We start from the raw sequence: 18,832 nt of genomic DNA on the forward strand, positions 1-18,832 counted from the left end.
TCAAACAGGTGCATCTAATTTAGGATAATAAAAGGAGTGGAGGTAGACATTTTAAAGGCAGACTAACAGGTCTTTGAGGGTCAGAATTCTAGCTGATAGACAGGTGTTCAAATACTTATTTGCAGCTGTATCATACAAATAAATAGTTAAAAAATCATATATTGTGATTTCTGGATTTTTTTTTTTTTTAGATTATGTCTCTCACAGTGGACATGCACCTACGATGACAATTTCAGACCCCTCCATGATTTCCAAGTGGGAGAACTTGCAAAATAGCAGGGTGTTCAAATACGTATTTTCCTCACTGTATATATGTGTATATATATATATATATATGTATATATATATATATATGTATATTATTATATATATATATATATATGTATATATATATATATATGTATATATATATATATATATGTATATATATATATATATATATGTATATGTATATATATATATGTATATATATGTAATGTATATATATATATGTATATATATGTATGTATATATATATGTATGTATATATATATGTATGTATATATATATGTATGTATATATATATGTATGTATATATGTAATGTATGTATATTGTATGTATATATATGTATGTATATATATGTATGTATATATATGTATGTATATATATGTATGTATATATATGTATGTATATATATGTATGTATATATATGTATGTATATATATGTATATATATATATGTATATATATATAATGTATATGAATATATATATGTATATGAATATATATATGTATATGAATATATATATGTATATGAATATATATATGTATATGAATATATATATGTATATGAATATATATATGTATATGAATATATATGTATATATACACACACACACACACACACACACACACGGGTTGAATAATGAAACTGAAATGCCTGGTTTTAGTCTACAATAATTTATTATTAGTATGGTGTTTGGCCTCCTCTTGATACAAGATACAAGTCCTTCACAGTGGCCAGAGTGATTTTGAGCCATTCCTCTTCCAGAACAGTGGCCATGTCACTATGTGATGCTGGTGGAGGGAAACATTTTCTGACTTGCTCCTCCAAAATATCCCAAAGTTGCTCAAAAATATTTAGATCCATTGACTGTGCAGGCCATGGGAGATGTTCAACTTCACTTTCATGTCCATGAAACCATTCTGTCACAAGTCTTGCTGTGTGTATTGGTGCATTATAATGCTGATCCGCAGCACCCCCTTCAGGGTACAATGTTTGAACCATTAGGTGCACATGGTCCTGCAGAATGGTTCGGTAGTCCTTGGCAGTGGACTTGGCAGCCCATCAAGCACAGTAGGGAATGCCATGATATTGCAGCCCAAACCATCACTGATCCACCCCTGTGCTTCACTCTGGGCAGCGACAGTCCTGGTGTTAAGCCTCTTTAGGGCTTCTCCACACCGTAACTCCCACGGATGTGGGAAAGACAGTGAAGATGGATTCATCAGAGAACAACACATGTTTCACATTGTCCACAGTCCAAGATTTGCACTGTTGGTACCAATGAAAGCAACATTTGGCATTGGAACAATTGACCAAAGTTTGGCTATAGCAGCCCGACCATAAATATGGAGTTCCTGATGAACCGTTTGGTGGAAACAGGAGAGTCGAGGTGTACATTTGATCCTGCAGTGAGTTGGGCAGCTGTGGTTTTGTTTTTTGGATACAATCCGGGTTAGAACCTGGACATCACTTTCAGACACTCTTGCGTCGACAGTTACTCTGTCGGATGTGGTATATCCTCATATGGTGGCATGCTAACATTGGATACCATAGCTCTTGATACACCAAAGACTTGCTGTCCTGGTCACATATGAGCCACCAACAATTTGTCCTCTTATGAACTCTGATATGTCTCCCATTATGTTGTGTGGATTGCAGTATTTTATGTACATCTGTGCTGTTGCTCTGCTAATTCAACCTTCACACTCTGCTCTGACTGATGGAATGTAAAATCAGTGAAGATTGGTCACCAGGCGGCGCATATATAGGTGTGAAACCTCCAACACTAAGAGCAATTTTGAAGTGAAATGTTATCTAGTGCGGGTAAGGAAAGAGAAGAGAGCAATAATGAGTAATGACACTCTATAAATAATAGGAATTAATGTAGAATTGTTTGATTATCACCACCTTATTTGGAACATCTAAACAATAAAAAATGAAATAAAGGATTAAAATCCCCTTGAAGTTATGAAATTACACGCATCACCATTATTTTTTACAATTATTTTTATTATACATTTATAAAGAAACTTTACATAAAATAATATATTTTATGTTAAGAATAATGAACAATTACAGCCTGAAATTTCTCTTTAAAACGGAACAAGTATACAATATTTTGGATGCCAAAATAGCCTTTTGTTCCTTCATTTGGATGTAATTTTATGTCACTGAAAATTTTGATCTTCATTCTCAAAAGAAGCCTCTTTCCATGCGGATTAGCAGACTTACAGCTGATCCTTGTCCTATGAAACATTGGCGTGTCGCTGGTTGGTTTGATATTTAAAACAAACATAAACTACAGCTGCATCTCAATCTGTCAGCAGCGGCAGGGCATCTGTGAGCATGGCTTGCATCCACATCACACACTCATCAAAGCAGAGTGCATATTGGCCAGGGCTGTACACTCCATCATTCTGACACTGCCAATGAGCCGCTACATTAACCACAGACTGTTCATTTACATTTGGAAGGCTGAACACTGCATGGCCACAGTATATATGGCTTGTGTGATTTGTTTTAGTGCATGAACATGCGATATAGATGCATGTGCTGTCTTAGAAGACATTCGTCATTTTAATGAAGTCTCTTACTTTTTGGAGTATTAAACCATACTGAAAAATGTCAGATTTCGTCAGAAGGGTGTAGCCTATGGATGGTGAAATTGTCTGGTTGTTAGATATGATTTAATGTTGGGGAAGTTTTCAATAACAGCGTAATATATATCATATACATACTTGTTGCAACATGACACTGGGGAAAAAGAAACTGAAAAAAAATATCTCTTGCTGCTTACAAACAGTATTTTTGTTGACTCTTACAAAAAAGAGTCGTTGCAGTAAATTATTGTATGGGTTGAAATGTGCTGCAATATAAATGGTTGTATCAGCAAATTAATAAAAACTGACTTTATTAAATGATTATTAATACGTGGATAGGTGTAAAGTCATGGTTTTTACAATGCTGCATGTTAAGATGTTTACTTGTTTGTCATAGTACAAAAAAATTGATTTATTCTTACCAGATAAAAGCAGTAAACGAGCAAGAGTTAATGACTTGCATAAATAACGAATAAATTAAGCAAAATAAATCATAAGCATGCAAAATAAATAACTGAGGCGTAAATGGGGTTATACGGACAGCATCTATAAACTATCTATCATTTTTTTTTGAGAACCATATATTCTTTTTTTTACAAACAAGACTACAAAACCAGTCACATGGGTAAAAAAAATTAAATTGGGATTTATGTATCATCTGAAATCTGAACAAATAAGCTTTCCATTGATTTAAGGTTTAGGACAATATTTGGCGGAGATACAACTATTTGAAAATCTGGAATCTGAGGGTGCAAAAAATAATTATAATAATCTAAACATTGAGAAAATCGCCTTTAAAGTTGTCCATTTATGTTCGCGATTTTGCTGCATTCGGTAGGAAATTTACAAAACATATTCATGGAACATGATCTTTACTTAATATCCTTATGATTTTTGGCATAAAAGAAAAATAATTTTGACCCATACAATGTATTGTTGGCTATTACCACAAATACTACCGTGCTACTTGAGACTGGTTTTGTTATGCAGGGTCACATACATCCGAGCATGTGAGGAGTATACATAGGGGACTTTTATTCTATGTACTTTTACTTCCGCTTGTGGAGGTTGAACTTTCACCCCGGCAGCGATTTCTCTTTCCTTTCCTGTTTCGGCCTCGATTAGAGACACACATAGGTAAGAGAACACTGTTACAATCCGTATAAATCCTACCTTTATAAAAAGTGTAAAATATAATATCGAACTTCTGTAACGTCCCCAATCATCTCAAGCACCAGTAAAACGTGATATTACTCCCATAAATGGTGATAAATGCAGTATTTTAAGCGGATTATCAGTGTTGCTGTAGCGGGGTCCTGCACCATATTGGTCTGCCCCAGCGCCGCTGCACGAGCCGCTACAGTTACAGATACACTGGACTGATTTACAGTATGTGTGGGGAAATAAGCTTAGTTTCTCGCACAAATCAAACGTCTTCGTTAAAGATATCTGAAACGTTTTAATGCTGAACGTGCTCTAGGTTTGTTAACGCAGCTTTGGCGTCTAATGCATGTCGGTGGATCCTTTGGCCTTTCTAGATTTTTTCTCTTAGCATTTCATGATAATAGTCAGCAGTTAACGTTGAATTAAGTCAGTTTATAATGCTATGACTAACTAGTTTAAACGCGCAGGTCTTTGCGAAGGCATTAGAAGAGCATGTCAATAAAAGAGACCTTGTTCAACTTTACTATGAGACGCTGGGTGTTTTTCATATCATGTTGACCTGACTGTTGAACATTGGTGTGTTTCAGCTATGGCACCTCGCAAGGGTAAGGAAAAGAAGGAAGAGCAGGTCATCAGTCTGGGACCTCAGGTTGCCGAAGGCGAGAATGTTTTTGGAGTCTGCCACATTTTCGCATCCTTCAACGACACCTTTGTGCATGTCACTGACCTCTCCGGCAAGTAAGTGACCCTAAAATGTGGATTAAAATCTCTATGCAAATTAAAAACACAGATACCAGCAAAACAATTGTTTTTTTTTTTAATGCGCAGGGAAGTGTACATTGAAAACTACATTGATATGTTAAACTATTTTGTTAATTTCTCAGCCCTTATTGTAGTTTACTCAGTCAATGTTTTAACTTGGTCACCCTCTCATTTCAAACCTGTATGATTTTCACCACAAATAATATATTTATTCTGTGTAATAAGTTAAAGTAGACTGGGATGGTCAAGCTCCAAAATTAGGCATCATAATCATATGTATTCATATCATATGTATGTTAAGCCCTTCGTTTTAGCTTTGTGTGATGAACAAGCCAAAATGTTAACCATTAAAGAGGGCAACTGTTCCTGTCCACTTTTGAAGTCTTAGTTCCAGAAATTAGTCCATTCACTTTTCTCATAGGGTTAAAAAAAAAAAAAGTATTCTTAAAAGCGTTATAAGCCATGAACCAAGCCAACCAGCTTACGAGGTGAATCGTAATATTCCCAATTTTAATTTGAAGTTAAAAGTATTTGAAAACCGGACGGAAAGACAAAGGAGCAAGACTTTTACATTAGTGTATGGCTTTAGTGAGGAACAGAACTACAATCCCATCAAGCATTGCAAATTCAAATTAAATGGAGTAATATAAAACTATTAATTTTTTTTATTTATATATATATATATATAATACACACACGTATATGGTTTTGCAAAATTTGTATACAAATAAGAATTTTGAGTGTAGGGTGACTATTACGTTATTTGCAGTGATTCGTGTGAGGAGATAAAGGACTTTTTTTTGTGTATTTTGATTGTGGTGACTCTGATTGGTGGATTTTTCTGTACTACATCAGGGGTAATATAGTTTTTCAAAAGTTAAGTTGAAATAATGCGGGCTAACGGCTTCAGCAGAAGCGAATATTATGGTGTAACAGCCTCGTAGCCACATTAGACTGACTGGTAATGAGAGAGCGGACACGGCTGCCAGCAGGGATGAAGAAGCTGACTGCCAAATACCACCTAATTTCAGGCTGATAATTAGCTTATACATCACTAACAAGTGGCAGAGGGAATGGGACGAATATAAAATAACCCGTATGAAATAAACCCCAATATAAAGAACTTCCATAACTTCAAATCAACACATGACCAAGTTGTCTTCACTAGGTGCCGACTGGGTCACTCAAGACTTACACATGGGTTTCTAACGATTGGTGAAGTTCCACTGTCTCTCGTGTCAAGTTCCTTTGACTGTTAAAGGATAATTCTGGTATTTAGCACTATGAGTCTCTTTTCTAAACGAGTCAAAAAGTCGAGACAGGACCCATCGTCAATTTCTACGTCCACCACTCTAGTTCATCCAAAACAAACCAGAAAAGAGACTCATAGTGCTAAATAAGGGAATTATCCTTTAAACATATTCTGTTGGTCTGTAATTTTTATGGTACTGCTAGAAAATGCTTTTTTAAAAACATGTTTACACAGGGTTTCCGCGGGGTCTTAAAAAGTCTAAAATTCTGAACTTTAAATTTAAGGCCTTAAAAAGTCTTAAAAAACGGCCAGATTTTCATCCTAGGTCTTAAATTTCATTTAGTCAGGTCTAAAAAAGTGTTTACCCTCGGTTATTTCCAGAAACGCTGGCCGCAGAAAGTTATTACAAAGTAGCAAAAAAGTATGTAGTCGTAGCCTACAAAGCAGAGCTCTAGCAGGGGTCTCCAACACGTCGCTCGCGTGCTACCAATAGCTCGTGGCTTGATATGAGGCCGTTCACATATCGCGTCTTTTGCGCGCTCAAGTTTGATCAAATGTAGGCGCGCGGGAAGCGCGCTCATAATTGAAGCGACGCGCCAATTTTTTACCAGGCGCAACGAGATGAAAAAAATCTAAACTTTTCAGAATGCCGCACCACAGGTCATGTGACAGAAACCAACCGATCACCCCTTTCCATAACAACATTGAAAGCTCAGTCAACATGAAGGATGGGGGTGCACCCAAACACTACTAATAAATATAAGCTAATGTGTAAATGTCAGTAATTTATCTTTTTTGACTTTATTATTTAAAAATTAAACTAAAAATAGTTTAAAGGCTGAAATATGAGGTTTATCTTTGTATAAAACCTTTTTTGTCAACACTTTATTTGAACTTGTACATGTTAGTAGATAACAAGATACAGTTGCAAGACACTCTTTTAAAATCTGGCCATCACTTTTAATGGTATTTTAATGTTTACGTAAACAAAAAGTGCATATTGATGCTAATCAATTTGTTATTTGCTGTTTTTCGACATAAAACTTGTTGAATTGAGTTCATTCTGTAGTATTAATACTTTTTAAAACAGGATTCTGTGATAACCGTGATCATTTTGGTCACTTTAAACATCTCATAATTTCCTCTCTAGTTATGATCAACTAAAATAAACAACAATAATTGTGTTTTTACAGTATAATATGCAAAAGTACAATTTTCTAAAAAAAATCTCCCTCTCTCTCACACACACACATCAGATAATCCTAGATAGATAGAAAGATAGATGGATAGATACTCTAATGATCCCGAGGTAACTATCTAACTTGGATAATGCGTCGTGTAGGTCTTAAATTTCAATCTTTATGGTCTTAAAATGTCTTAAAAAGGTCTTAAATTTGACTGCAGAAAACCTGCAGAAACCCTGTTACAGTGAATATTTCGGAATGTATAACCCGAATGTTCTATAATTTTAGATTTTCTATATTATGTCAAGTTGAAATGTTTTCTATAATAATTTAAATTAAGGATTGTGTTTGCCATGCACGTAGCGTCAATGCTAACATGGTGTTAAAAATTTAATAAACAACCTCGTAGCTCTCTCTTTAACTCTTTCCCCGCCAGCGTTTTAAGTCGCCAGCCACTGCCAGCTTTTTTTTATATATATAATTTTCACAATTATTATGGCCCCCCAGAGTATTTTATTGCATGAATATCTGAACATGCAATATCTAAAGTTTAATTTAAAAAAAAAAGCTTTTGTCAAAAATACTACATGCATAAGTAATGTTCATAAAGCTTGTTTCTACTTATTCTTCACCTGTGTTTTGATCAGGAGATTCAGTAATCTTTCATAAGATGTGATAGCGCCCCCTACTGTATAACAGTGAAAACATGCATTGCCAGAAAATTGTCCATGGCAGGGAAGTGTTGTCATAAATGATGGAAAACTTTGTGAATTTTGTAGAAAACGGTGGGGAAAGAGGAAGGCATTTAAGTGTTTGTTAAAAATCAACATTCCCATTGAGAAAATGAATGTTTTGTGTTCTGGAACCTGACTGTTGCCACAAGATTTATATAATATAGATAAAGATATAGATTTATTTATTATCTATTTTGTTGGAATAATGCAGGCTAATAAAGTGTATATTGCTAAGAAAAATTTGTCCCCGTTTGAATTGAATGAATGGGATGATTTGTACTTCCAGAACTTGCTGTTGCACACACTAACAATTTGCCTTTTCCTTTAGTTCTCAAATATTTGATATCCTAAATATGGCCATTAGATTCATCACACAAGGTTTTATATCAATGGCATGTGGACATGAGATGAAGTTACATTAAACATCTATGGTTCTTGCACATTTCGCCATAAAAACCCTGGTCTTCAGTGACTTTAATTTTGGTCTTCCTCTTACACAGGCCTATTGTTTTATTTTGTTTGTTGTTTTTTTTATCATGTGATGTTGACTCTTCATTTTTGGGTGAATGAAATCTTTTCATGTGATTTTTGATGTTGCATCCTGGTGATAATCTTCTGATTGAGTTTTCCTTCCTCTCGATCTTCAGAGAAACAATCTGCCGTGTTACTGGTGGGATGAAGGTGAAGGCCGACAGAGACGAGTCCTCTCCTTATGCTGCTATGTTGGCGGCTCAGGATGTGGCTCAGAGGTGCAAGGAGCTGGGAATTACTGCCCTGCACATCAAGCTGAGGGCCACTGGTGGAAACAGGTGAGTGTCATGGTGTGGGGTTATGGGAATGAAGAACATGGGCTTGCATCATGATTTACTTGCTCCTTTTCCCCCCTCCCCTTAAGAACCAAGACACCTGGACCAGGGGCACAGTCTGCCCTGAGGGCTCTGGCTCGCTCTGGCATGAAGATCGGCCGTATCGGTACGTTTATCTAATGAAGACTGATCTTTGTTCAGTGGCTTATAAAATAGTTTTCCATGAGGAAGTCTCATTCACTTTCACTTTCTTCTCCAGAGGACGTCACCCCCATTCCATCAGACAGCACCCGCAGAAAGGGAGGTCGTCGTGGACGTCGTCTGTAAACTATTGGATTTTTTCAGAATAAAGTGTCAAATAATACTTTTGCCTCCTGTCTTCACTGAAGCACAAGTTGAGTTCTTGTGATTGTATTGATTCCCGTGTTTGGCTTCCTTTAGCTGATTATACATGTCTAACCGGTTTAATGGATAATGTTCTGGTGTTTTGAAACCAAATGAATGAATGCTAGGGGAATACCAAGAAAACATCCTTATTCAGATTATGCCAGAACATTTAATTTCCTCATTGCAGAAAGTATTTAAAGAGGCACGGAGACTGAAGATGTGATTCGAACTGCAAAAAGTTTAAAACTAAAATGTTTTTTGAAATTTTAGACTCGCCTACTAGTAATATCAGACTGCAAAGTATGACACTTGCATAAAACCTGTATTGTGCTCTAATTGAGTGGTTTTAAATGTCCTTGGGTACATCTGTACCGAGTTGGGAGACAAACTGTTGGGTGTGTTTACTGTAATTTAATTAATTTTCTTGAAAAAGTAAAGCAAGGGATTACTCTTAATTTTTTTGTAATTTAATTAGTTGCTTTGATGTAGTTACATTAAATACTGTATATAGACTATAGATCAATTCTATATAAAACAATAGTGGATTAAACATCAAAATTCAACGTCATGTTAAAATTTATCTTTTTCTTTTTTTATATAACCATAATCATTTATGCAATAGTTTATTTGAAGGAATTGAAAGAGGAGTTGCATGTCTTTTCCTGTATTGTTCAACTGGTCGAGGTTGATATGGGATTTCGAAAAAAATAAGTAATGCAATACTTTTTAGAGTAATTAGTACAGTAATCTAATTAAACTGTTGAAGATATAATTAATGGCTAGTAATTCATTAATTTTTTTAGAGTAACTTACCGAACACGGGACAAAGATGAGTGAAAGTGAAAGTTGCACTTTAATATGTAATTTTAATCATTTAAAATAGAAACTTAACTATATCTGGTTTAATTATGATGATCCGTGTCAGACATTAACAAAATATAAGTACTGTCATTATTTATGGCTTTATTGTACATTTATATTTGGTAAGTATGTTTCAAACGTGTTTTGTTTTTGTTTTTTTGTGCAAGAGGCGCCATGAGATAAATCTCACGAAATCGACTGAGCCTCGAAAATTAGACAGATTTCCTTAAAATGTTGAAAATCGCACTTCGAAATTCGCCAAATGAATGCATGAGGCTAGTATGAGAGACAGGAGGAACAGTATATTCAAGTCCACGTTTGTCTGACAACTGATGATGCAGCGCGTCTTATCCAATGAAATAACGACCTCAATCTGCTCTGTAGACACTTTCATCCGAGTGTCACACTGCAAGACTCTCAGTTCTCACTTTTTCATATTAGAGAGCTGTTATAAAAAATCCCCTGATCAAATTACCAACATTTTGAGAAGTTCCTGACAGTAAATCAGAAATGTCCACCGACAGCACCGACGGACCGCTTCTCAGAGCTCCGAGCGAGCAGACTTCAATCAACATGGGATCTCAGGGAGGGTGAGGACACTTTGGGGGTTTATTTCTTTTAGAAACAAATCTTGGTTTCTCTCAATTATACATGCTAAATATAGGTCAACTAAATTTGCTAAGTGGTTGAAAATACCTTGATTGGTAGAGAGCTTTTTTTATTTTTTACTTTTTTATTGATTTCTTCCATAAATAAGCATAACATTTGTGTAAAAACGTAAAACATCACTATACATTTGAACTCCTCACTCGCAGAGCTTCATAAAAAATATGCTATAATGTGTTGTGTAAGAAATATAAGCGTTTTTTGTCATCGCAATGTTTTTGTTTCTGCGTATCACATCATTGCACACATTGCGTATTCACAACTCAATACAACTTAAAATGATATTTCACCCCCCAAAAAATATTTTTTGTTATCATTTACTCAACCACAAGTTTTTCCAAACCTGTATAAGTTTCTTTCTTCTGTTAAACACAAAAGCAAACATTTTGAAGAATGTCGGTAACAGTTGACTGCACCCATTGACTTCCCCAGTAAATGTCCATCAACCGTTTGGTTACCGACGATCTTCTTTTGTGTTCGACAGAAGAAAGAAACTCATACAGGTTTGGAACAAAACTTTCAATTTTGGTTGGACTGTCCCTTTAAATGACCAAGCTCTATTATTCTGTTTTCTAGATCTAGACTGTTTTTAGTTTTGAATAATGTAAACCGAAGTTCATCAAACGACTGTCCACTTGACACAGAACAGTTTTAATCCGGGCGTCTTTGTTATAATCTGCTCGTGTTGTTGCTAAACGCCGCCACCTCAGCATGTCACTCTTATTTTAAATTTGTTTTTATTTTTATGTTATCATTAAGTTTCAACAACACAAACAAACAAGGTGCATTATGAAATCTCAGAATATAACCATTTCTAAATAATTCTCTGTTTGCCAGCAGATCTAACAGTCAGGCCCTGAAGGTGGCAGGAGTGACTCTGCTGGCTGGAATACTGATCGCAGGTCAGGCCTTCACCGCTTACATGGTGTACAACCACAGAGAGCAGCTCAACACCCTCGAGAGACGCAACGACCGCCTTCATGAGCTCAGCCAAAAGTTTGGTCAGAGAACTATTACCATCTTATGGGCTTCCGTTCAGACTACCATTTCAGTCACCATTAACTCATTACCATAGATGTCCTATTAACTCTGGCTTTCTTCCCTTTTTTGTGCAGTCATGCGCAATCAGGGTGTCCCCATGAAAATGCAGCTCCCTATGAGCTCCCTCGCTCTGACTCTTGACGACTCGACCAAAGAGAAGGTAAAGCTCATTTCCTCTTGATCGTGTTGTAATGTGAAATGGCGGCCACGTGGTGTCAGGATCGAGTCCGAAAATCAAATCAAGTTTTAGGGCTCAGACGGGTTTGCTTTAGAAAGTGTGACGCTATCGGTCAAAAGTTTCCGATAATTAATTTTTTAATATTTTTGAAAGAATTCAAAAGAATCAAAATACACTAAAATAGGGAAATTTTATTCAAATGTAATTTTCTAATTTAATATTATTTTAAAGTGTCATTTATTCCTGTGACGCAAAGCTGAATTTTCAGCATCATTACTCCAGTCTTCAGTGTCACATGATCCTTCAGAAATCATTCTAATACGCTGATTTAAAATTTACTCAGTTATTAATAATACTTATTATTATCAATGCTGAAAACAGTTTTTTGCTGATTAATATTTTTTTGGAATTTTTTGAGGTAAGCAAGATTATTTAAATGAAAAAAATACGAAATGAAATAAAATATTAAGAAATTAATATACTTTTATTCAGCAACGACATACTGAAAAGACATTAATAACATTTATATGTTAAAAGGAGATTTCTATTTTAAATAAATGCTATTCTTTTGAACTTTCTTGATAAATGCATTCTTGGAAGTATAAGAAAAACATTTAAAAATAGCATTTATTACAAACTTTTGACCGGTAGTGTAGAAACAGGAAATGATCAATAAAAAATATAAAAACATACAATATATAAATCCTGCCATCTACAGCTCATGTGTTGTTTTTTCTATATTTCAGGATTCCCCTTCCTCATCTGCCAAACCAGGTATCAAGATATTGTCATTGTCAAACACCAGATTTAGTTCTCAGCATCTGTATGTCCTCTGCTCACACACACACACACACACACTCATGTATGCTCTGTTCATTCGTGTCCCACAGAGCCCAGTGTCCTGTCCCAGTGCCTGAAGGAGGCCGCCGGGGTGGCCAAGAGCTCCCTGCCGTCCTTCCGCCCCAGGTGTGATGAGAACGGGGACTACCAGCTCCAGCAGTGCTGGGATCAGACTGAATGGTGCTGGTGTGTGGACAAGAACGGCGTTCAGACTCCTGATTCTCTGGCCAAGGGTCCTGTTCAGTGCCCCGGTATGAGCTGAATACTGTGGCATAGATGAGAAAAATGACCCAAAAATGACAATTATAACAATTCTGTCATATTTTAAAGGTACTCAGCTCTGATATTAAAGCATGCGTCACTGTTCTTTATTTTAGCTGATAAAAAGGTGACGGAGCCTCTGCTGGGAGAAGATGGCCACTGAAGAAGAGCAGTGAAGACTTCTTAAATATCATATTCTGGTGTCTTTATCTTTAACTTTTACAGCTGAACTTTCACATTTACTTTAGATTCATAGCTTGGTTTGAGGTAAGCATCTTAGCTAGATATTTTGCTGTCATGAAAATCTAAAAGTTCATTGTGTTTCGTATTGTACTGGTAATAATTACAGACTTTAATAGATCATCTGTAGCAGTGTTGACCTTTTATAAAAATCTTTCACTTTAATTATAGAATTGTACTATTGTTTTTGTTTTTTAACTAACAGCTAAAGTAACATTTAATTACCTTTAATTGAATATTCGTAGAGTGGATGATGAGAGATAATTATTATATGGAAGGATAGAGAATGGATGATGGATAGCTAACAAAGATGGCTAATAAACTTAATTGCTAACCATTTGTGTGATCTGTTTGTTTTGGAGAAATACTTGTACTTTCAAGTTGTATGGCAAAGGCTACGTTTGATGTGAATTTCCATGACCCAAGGGATACTTGCAAATATTTTAGAATCTTTAAATTAGCAAGCATAATTTAGGGCTAGAGCAAACACACACACACACACACTCAAAGCTGAAGCTGAAACAGTAGAGCATGGCTCCAGAAACGGCAAAATCATGCGTTCCAATTTCCAGTGAAATTAACAATCTTGAACTGATACGCCTTCAACACAGTGTACATTTCTTTGAAAAAAAAACGTGTGCCAAATGCATAAATGGAAATTCAAATACCCTCAGAGGGTTAGGTGAGAAACTGACATAAAAATATATATATATTTTTAATTTTGGGTCTGTGCAGCTGTGAATAACCGTGAAGTTGTGTGTCAAATTGACCCGTCAACATAAATATCGGCAGAATTTTTTTTACATGCATCCCACAACACCTCAATGTCAAAACATTGCAGGCATGTTCATGACCTTAAATGAGAAAATCACAAAATGTTCATAAATATTCATATTGAAATGTCAAAAGATTCATATATATATATATATATATATATATATATATATATCCTAGCTTAACCAGTATTTTCGATTTGTCAAATTGACCCGCAACATTGACACTGGTCAGTTCAGTTACTCAAGGGTTAAAAGGTGATTGGACTCTTTTGAACTTTTTCTACAAAAATAAATAAATGAACTTTTCGCATACATTTTTCTATAGAGAGCAATTTGAGATTTTATTCATTAAAATAGAACATTTTCAGAAATTCTTGGAAAAAATAGCTTGCATGCAAAGTATGTAAAAGAATCTCTTCAAAAACAGATCACGCGTTATGGTAACAAGCGCAAAGCCGAAACAAAAGAACATCAAGCAAAGAAAAAAAAAACTCAATATTGATAACTACTGTTTTTAAATAATTCTTTACATAGAAAGATGATGCATTACAATATGGATTACACTTTAAAAACATACCACTTGAATTTAATACTGCATCTGAAAACCAACTGCGTACGAATTAGTTTTCATGCTCTCGTTGGGCTACTTCCTGTTTTCTATTTCACTTCCATTATTATTCATTACAAGCAGAAGTGGAAGAGTAGAGAGTGGTAAAGTGCAACATATATTTATTCCAAAAAACTATATCAAACATTTCAGCAACTCAAGTCCAGCAACATCTGATATTTGACAGGTACAGGAATTGTTCAATGCCAGACATTATTTACAGAGTGTGTTGGGCCTGATTGTTCACCGGTTTTAGTGCATATTTGGCAAAAGATATTCATGTAACAGACAGAACATTAACACCAGAAGCATTATGAAGGACTGATAACAAAGTTTTGGCCATTTGCGTCATCATGAGGAATTTGGGTTTATATAAAAACACAGCACTCATCAATTATAAATAGAAAACAGCATAAAACTGCAAACCAGAGAAGCTCAATTATTTTATATACACAAAGTGTCATTGAAATATATCCAGTTATTCTGTGGTCTGATGAGTGGCACCCTCAGTTGAGGAGGTACATGTTGAAGTTCTTGAAAGAGGCATTGTTTTTCTGAGATTGTTTTATATGGCTCCCTCTATCTCTTCTTGAATGAGCTGAAGTAGTTTTTGATGGTCTGCTCGATGTTAGGCACTTGATAGCTCTGAGCGGCGTACATGCCTGTACAGGTTCCTACAAGAACTCCCAGGATCGCAGAGGAGCGGAGCTTCGCCACCACATACCCAGCCAAAAAGCCCTTGAGGAAGGGAGAACTGAGCACACTTCCACCCTAGATTGAGGAAGAGGGCAAGAGACGGAGAGTGAGAGAGAAAACAAAGAACTTCATTAAGCCAAGTGATCTTACAGACCCTTTTCACATTTACGGGGTTAACTTACATTTACTATTGCATTTCCGCAACTTTCCAACAGAGGCAATCTAGAAAGCAGAGCAGCTGTATAATGCGGCCTCCAAAAGTAAAAATACCATTCATTTTTTTTCTCTCCATAAGAGAATTAAGCAATAAGCCAAGCGAAGCCGTGCTTTACAGTGGATTTTGAACAGCTAAGGGACGTTGTTAAAACCCCCTTAGCTGTTCTAAATCCACTGTAAAACACGGCTTTATTGCTTTTATAAACCGGTTACTCCATAAAAATATTAATTTTATTCATAAAATAAACACCAGCAACAAAAAAATATAACGTTATAACACATTTATTCCTCCGCCAAGCAGTGTAGTTCCAAAGAGGTTGCTAAGCAACACAATGCAGCAACAAAGTATCACAAACGGCACTTGCGCAGTAATACTAATGTAATGCGGTCACAGGTCGGTGTATTTTGTTGAGTAATTTACAACGGCTTCGAACGCGGCTCAACCAATCAGAATCAAGGACTGGAACTATCCGTATTTTTTAGCAATAACTTCTAAAAGACAGACCAACTGTAAACGACGAGGTTGCTAATCGATGGTTTATGCTTTTATTGAAGCCACTATTTTCACTTTTTTATTTTAGTGATTTAATGTCAGTAAGTAATTTAGAGAATTGTACATTTTCATGTGTATTATAATTATTTTAATTAAATATAACCACGCTAGATTAACAGTGTTCGTTGTTGCGACAATGATTTAAAATGTGCCTTAACACTATTTCATCCACAAAGCAAGTAAACCACCCTAATTTTGTAATTACTTTAATTTGTACACTCTAACTTATGTATAAAATAATACGACAAAAAAAAAATGTGTTTGACAAAAATATAAAGTCCTGCCTGTGGAATTCCAACCCCAACTTCATCCTCCATCCGACGCTGAATGTCTTCGAGCTGGCCTTTCAGCAGAGACAGGTCTTTCAGCTGCCGGAATGGATCCTGATCAAGAAACATAAAGACTGAGAAATGTACAGCAAGCAAACAAACAAACAAACAAACCCATCATCATTATCATAGTTGTGGTTGATGGGACCGTCAGCAGAATGAGTCATCGCGGGTGTGCCAGCAGAAAAGGGATTGCAATTCTATCTTACATGTTTCATTAAAAATATATATATTTAGGGATAGGGATAAAATACAGGTTATATAATAACTGACATATACGTGACAGGGAAAACACATGTAAGAGTGATGTCTGCTGAACTGGACAGGGTCGCTAACTCAAACACTGAACTGAACTGCAGAATTTGTTTTCTTTCCGTTGTTTCGCGGACACTAAATGCCATGACTAAGTAGCTAAACAGTAATCGAGAACAGTATCAAATATACAGAACTTAAAGTGACTGGTAAAAATTCTAATTAAATTCGGTGGCACACCAACCTTGTCCGCCATGACTGCTTGTGCGGGATCAGCGATTCTGCGCTCGATTGAGCAACCTAAAACTTATATAGATCGCGCTCTAAGTTTGATTACATTGGTCTGTCTCATTCTCTTCTTTTGAGGTTTTAATGGCGGTTGACAAACAACGAAATGGGGAATTACCGCCATCGATTGGTATGGAGTGCGGATTCGAATGTCATATTCTCCTTCCCTTTTTATATCCTCTCCCACAAATTAAGATATTGAAAAGGACAACTATAACACTGATTTGGTTGAATTTCTTGTTACCTTGTGTTGTGTCAGAGACAATTGTTGTGTTCAGCACTTTGGTCAGCCATGTTTGCTGTTTTTAAATGTGCTTTATAAATAAAAACAGACTTGAAACTTGATTATCTGCTGTCTTTGCATACATTTTGTTTCAGGATTCTTCTTTCTGATGCTGTTTCTTTTTGCCCACAGTATTCACTCCTTCGTGTATTATGTATCCCCATTTTAAAAGTGTACCGTTTAGTCTTGTGTGTACAAATCTTAACCTTGATATTATCATCTCATCTCTCCTGTTTATGCCTGCACATCTAATCTCTTCCGTCATTTCCTCTCTTCTTCCCGTTGTTTTTGCCACCTTTCCTTCAACCTTTTACTCAATATTTCAAAATAAGTGTGCTTTAAAGCATGACATAAGATTTGGCCCATTAAAACATAATAATTTAATACTTGACAATGACATTATTACAAAGTGTACTTTTTAATAGTGTGCTGAAGTGTGTTGAGAAACTATCATAAAATGGGTGCTTTTATTTCATTAATATTACATTGTCTGCAAGTTGACCTACAGTTTTTTAAAAATATAGTAGAAATAAGAAAATAAGATAGTTCACCCAAAAATGAAAATGTCGTCATCGTTTGCTCACCCTCAAGTTGTTCCAAACCTGCATGAGTTTCTTTCTTCTGTTGAACACAAAAGAAGATATTTTGAAGAATGTTGACGATAGACATTGACTATCATAGTATTTGTTTTCCTACTATGGACGTCAATGTCTACCGTCAACTGTTTGGTTGTCAACATTATTCACATTATCTTTGTGTGTGTGTGTGTGTGTGTGTGTGTGTGTGTGTGTGTGTGTGTGTGTGTGTGTGTGTTCAGCAGAAAAAAATAAACTCATACAGGTTTGGAAAAGTAAATGATGATTTTTTTTTTGGGGGGGGGGGGGGGGTGAACTATCCCTTTAAGATTTTAAGTACACTACAAGTTCACACTCAATACATTTAAGCGCACTTCATATTCAAAAGACAATTGAGCCTGGGGCGGTTATGCTTTATTTTCAGAATGTATGAAATTTTCATATTTCAACATAACCTACATCAACTGTGGCTTAGACATAGGCCTGCAATGTACATAAAATATAATTATGGCACTATGCTATCGTGACAGCAGCCTATTCCACTGATTATAAACGCGCGCGCCCGTCTCCATTTGTGACTGCTGCAGAAGCAGACAGACGCTCGCGACAGAGAAGTCGTTGCCGTGGCAACCAGTCCAGAGTGATGATGCAAACGGAGCCTGGACGATGACGGACTTCGCTTGAATTCATGACGGGAGGAATTAAGGTGGACCAACACAACGCAAACCACAAACCTTTACACCCCACAGCTCTTTACTGACCAATATAATAATATTTCATGTGCGAGTCATATTATTGTGTTTACAACACGCGCTCGGTGTTTAGTAACATTAGCTTGCTAATCTCATTAAATCACATCTTAAGATGATTCCCAGAAACGTTTTATGAAGTCTAATGAAGCTGTTAGATTACAAATTAATAAAAAATCCCTCGCATAACATAATAACATAAACTCTAATAGCATATTTTGATATTGAAACAATACAATATAGGGGTTTTAAATGCACGGAAAGTTA

At 35.8% G+C, this 18,832-nt stretch overlaps 3 protein-coding genes across 5 annotated transcripts; 2 read left to right on the top strand and 1 right to left on the bottom strand.

Moving 5' to 3' along the window:
• The first annotated feature begins 3,937 nt into the window (after nt 1-3,937).
• Nucleotides 3,938-9,131, top strand: rps14 (ribosomal protein S14). The gene is made up of 5 exons (XM_081389984.1): nt 3,938-4,002; nt 4,617-4,767; nt 8,609-8,770; nt 8,857-8,933; nt 9,027-9,131. The coding sequence occupies exons 2-5, from the start codon at nt 4,619-4,621 to the stop codon at nt 9,092-9,094; spliced, it is 456 nt and encodes a 151-aa protein (XP_081246110.1). The 5' UTR covers nt 3,938-4,002; nt 4,617-4,618; the 3' UTR covers nt 9,095-9,131.
• Nucleotides 9,132-9,767: 636 nt separating this feature from the next.
• cd74b (CD74 molecule, major histocompatibility complex, class II invariant chain b) lies at nt 9,768-13,580 on the top strand. 2 transcript variants are annotated; one of them, XM_081391810.1, is made up of 6 exons: nt 9,768-10,605; nt 11,522-11,682; nt 11,797-11,882; nt 12,647-12,674; nt 12,791-12,991; nt 13,118-13,580. In XM_081391810.1, exons 1-6 carry the CDS (start codon nt 10,526-10,528, stop codon nt 13,162-13,164), a joined length of 603 nt encoding a protein of 200 aa, XP_081247936.1. In that variant the 5' UTR covers nt 9,768-10,525; the 3' UTR covers nt 13,165-13,580. The 2 variants fall into 2 exon arrangements, with proteins under 2 accessions (XP_081247936.1, XP_081247935.1); XM_081391809.1 differs by having other exon boundaries at nt 10,421-10,605; nt 11,519-11,682.
• A 751-nt stretch (nt 13,581-14,331) lies between these two features.
• Nucleotides 14,332-17,105, bottom strand: LOC308705194 (SLC35A4 upstream microprotein; the record flags this gene model as incomplete). 2 transcript variants are annotated; one of them, XM_081390089.1, is made up of 3 exons in its annotated part: nt 14,332-15,395; nt 16,374-16,472; nt 16,915-17,105. In XM_081390089.1, the coding sequence occupies 3 exons, from the start codon at nt 16,924-16,926 to the stop codon at nt 15,204-15,206; spliced, it is 303 nt and encodes a 100-aa protein (XP_081246215.1). In that variant the 3' UTR covers nt 14,332-15,203. The 2 variants fall into 2 exon arrangements, with proteins under 2 accessions (XP_081246215.1, XP_081246214.1); XM_081390088.1 differs by lacking the exon at nt 16,915-17,105 and having other exon boundaries at nt 16,374-16,487.
• Nucleotides 17,106-18,832: the final 1,727 nt, after the last annotated feature.

This window comes from Scardinius erythrophthalmus (assembly GCF_964197995.2).
Source record: "Scardinius erythrophthalmus genome assembly, chromosome: 17".
NCBI lineage: Eukaryota > Metazoa > Chordata > Actinopteri > Cypriniformes > Leuciscidae > Scardinius > Scardinius erythrophthalmus.

What these genes read in the sequence shown, in the direction of transcription:
- rps14 (XM_081389984.1), top strand. Translation starts at nt 4,619, where the DNA reads ATGGCACCTCGCAAGGGTAAGGAAAAGAAGGAAGAGCAGGTCATCAGT. An exon ending in GTCACTGACCTCTCCGGCAA is followed by an intron (nt 4,768 to 8,608) that starts GTAAGTGACCCT and finishes CTCGATCTTCAG; the next exon opens with AGAAACAATCTGCCGTGTTA. An exon ending in AGGGCCACTGGTGGAAACAG is followed by an intron (nt 8,771 to 8,856) that starts GTGAGTGTCATG and finishes CCTCCCCTTAAG; the next exon opens with AACCAAGACACCTGGACCAG.
- cd74b (XM_081391809.1), top strand. Translation starts at nt 10,526, where the DNA reads ATGTCCACCGACAGCACCGACGGACCGCTTCTCAGAGCTCCGAGCGAG. An exon ending in AACATGGGATCTCAGGGAGG is followed by an intron (nt 10,606 to 11,518) that starts GTGAGGACACTT and finishes TCTGTTTGCCAG; the next exon opens with CAGATCTAACAGTCAGGCCC. An exon ending in TTCCTCATCTGCCAAACCAG is followed by an intron (nt 12,675 to 12,790) that starts GTATCAAGATAT and finishes CGTGTCCCACAG; the next exon opens with AGCCCAGTGTCCTGTCCCAG.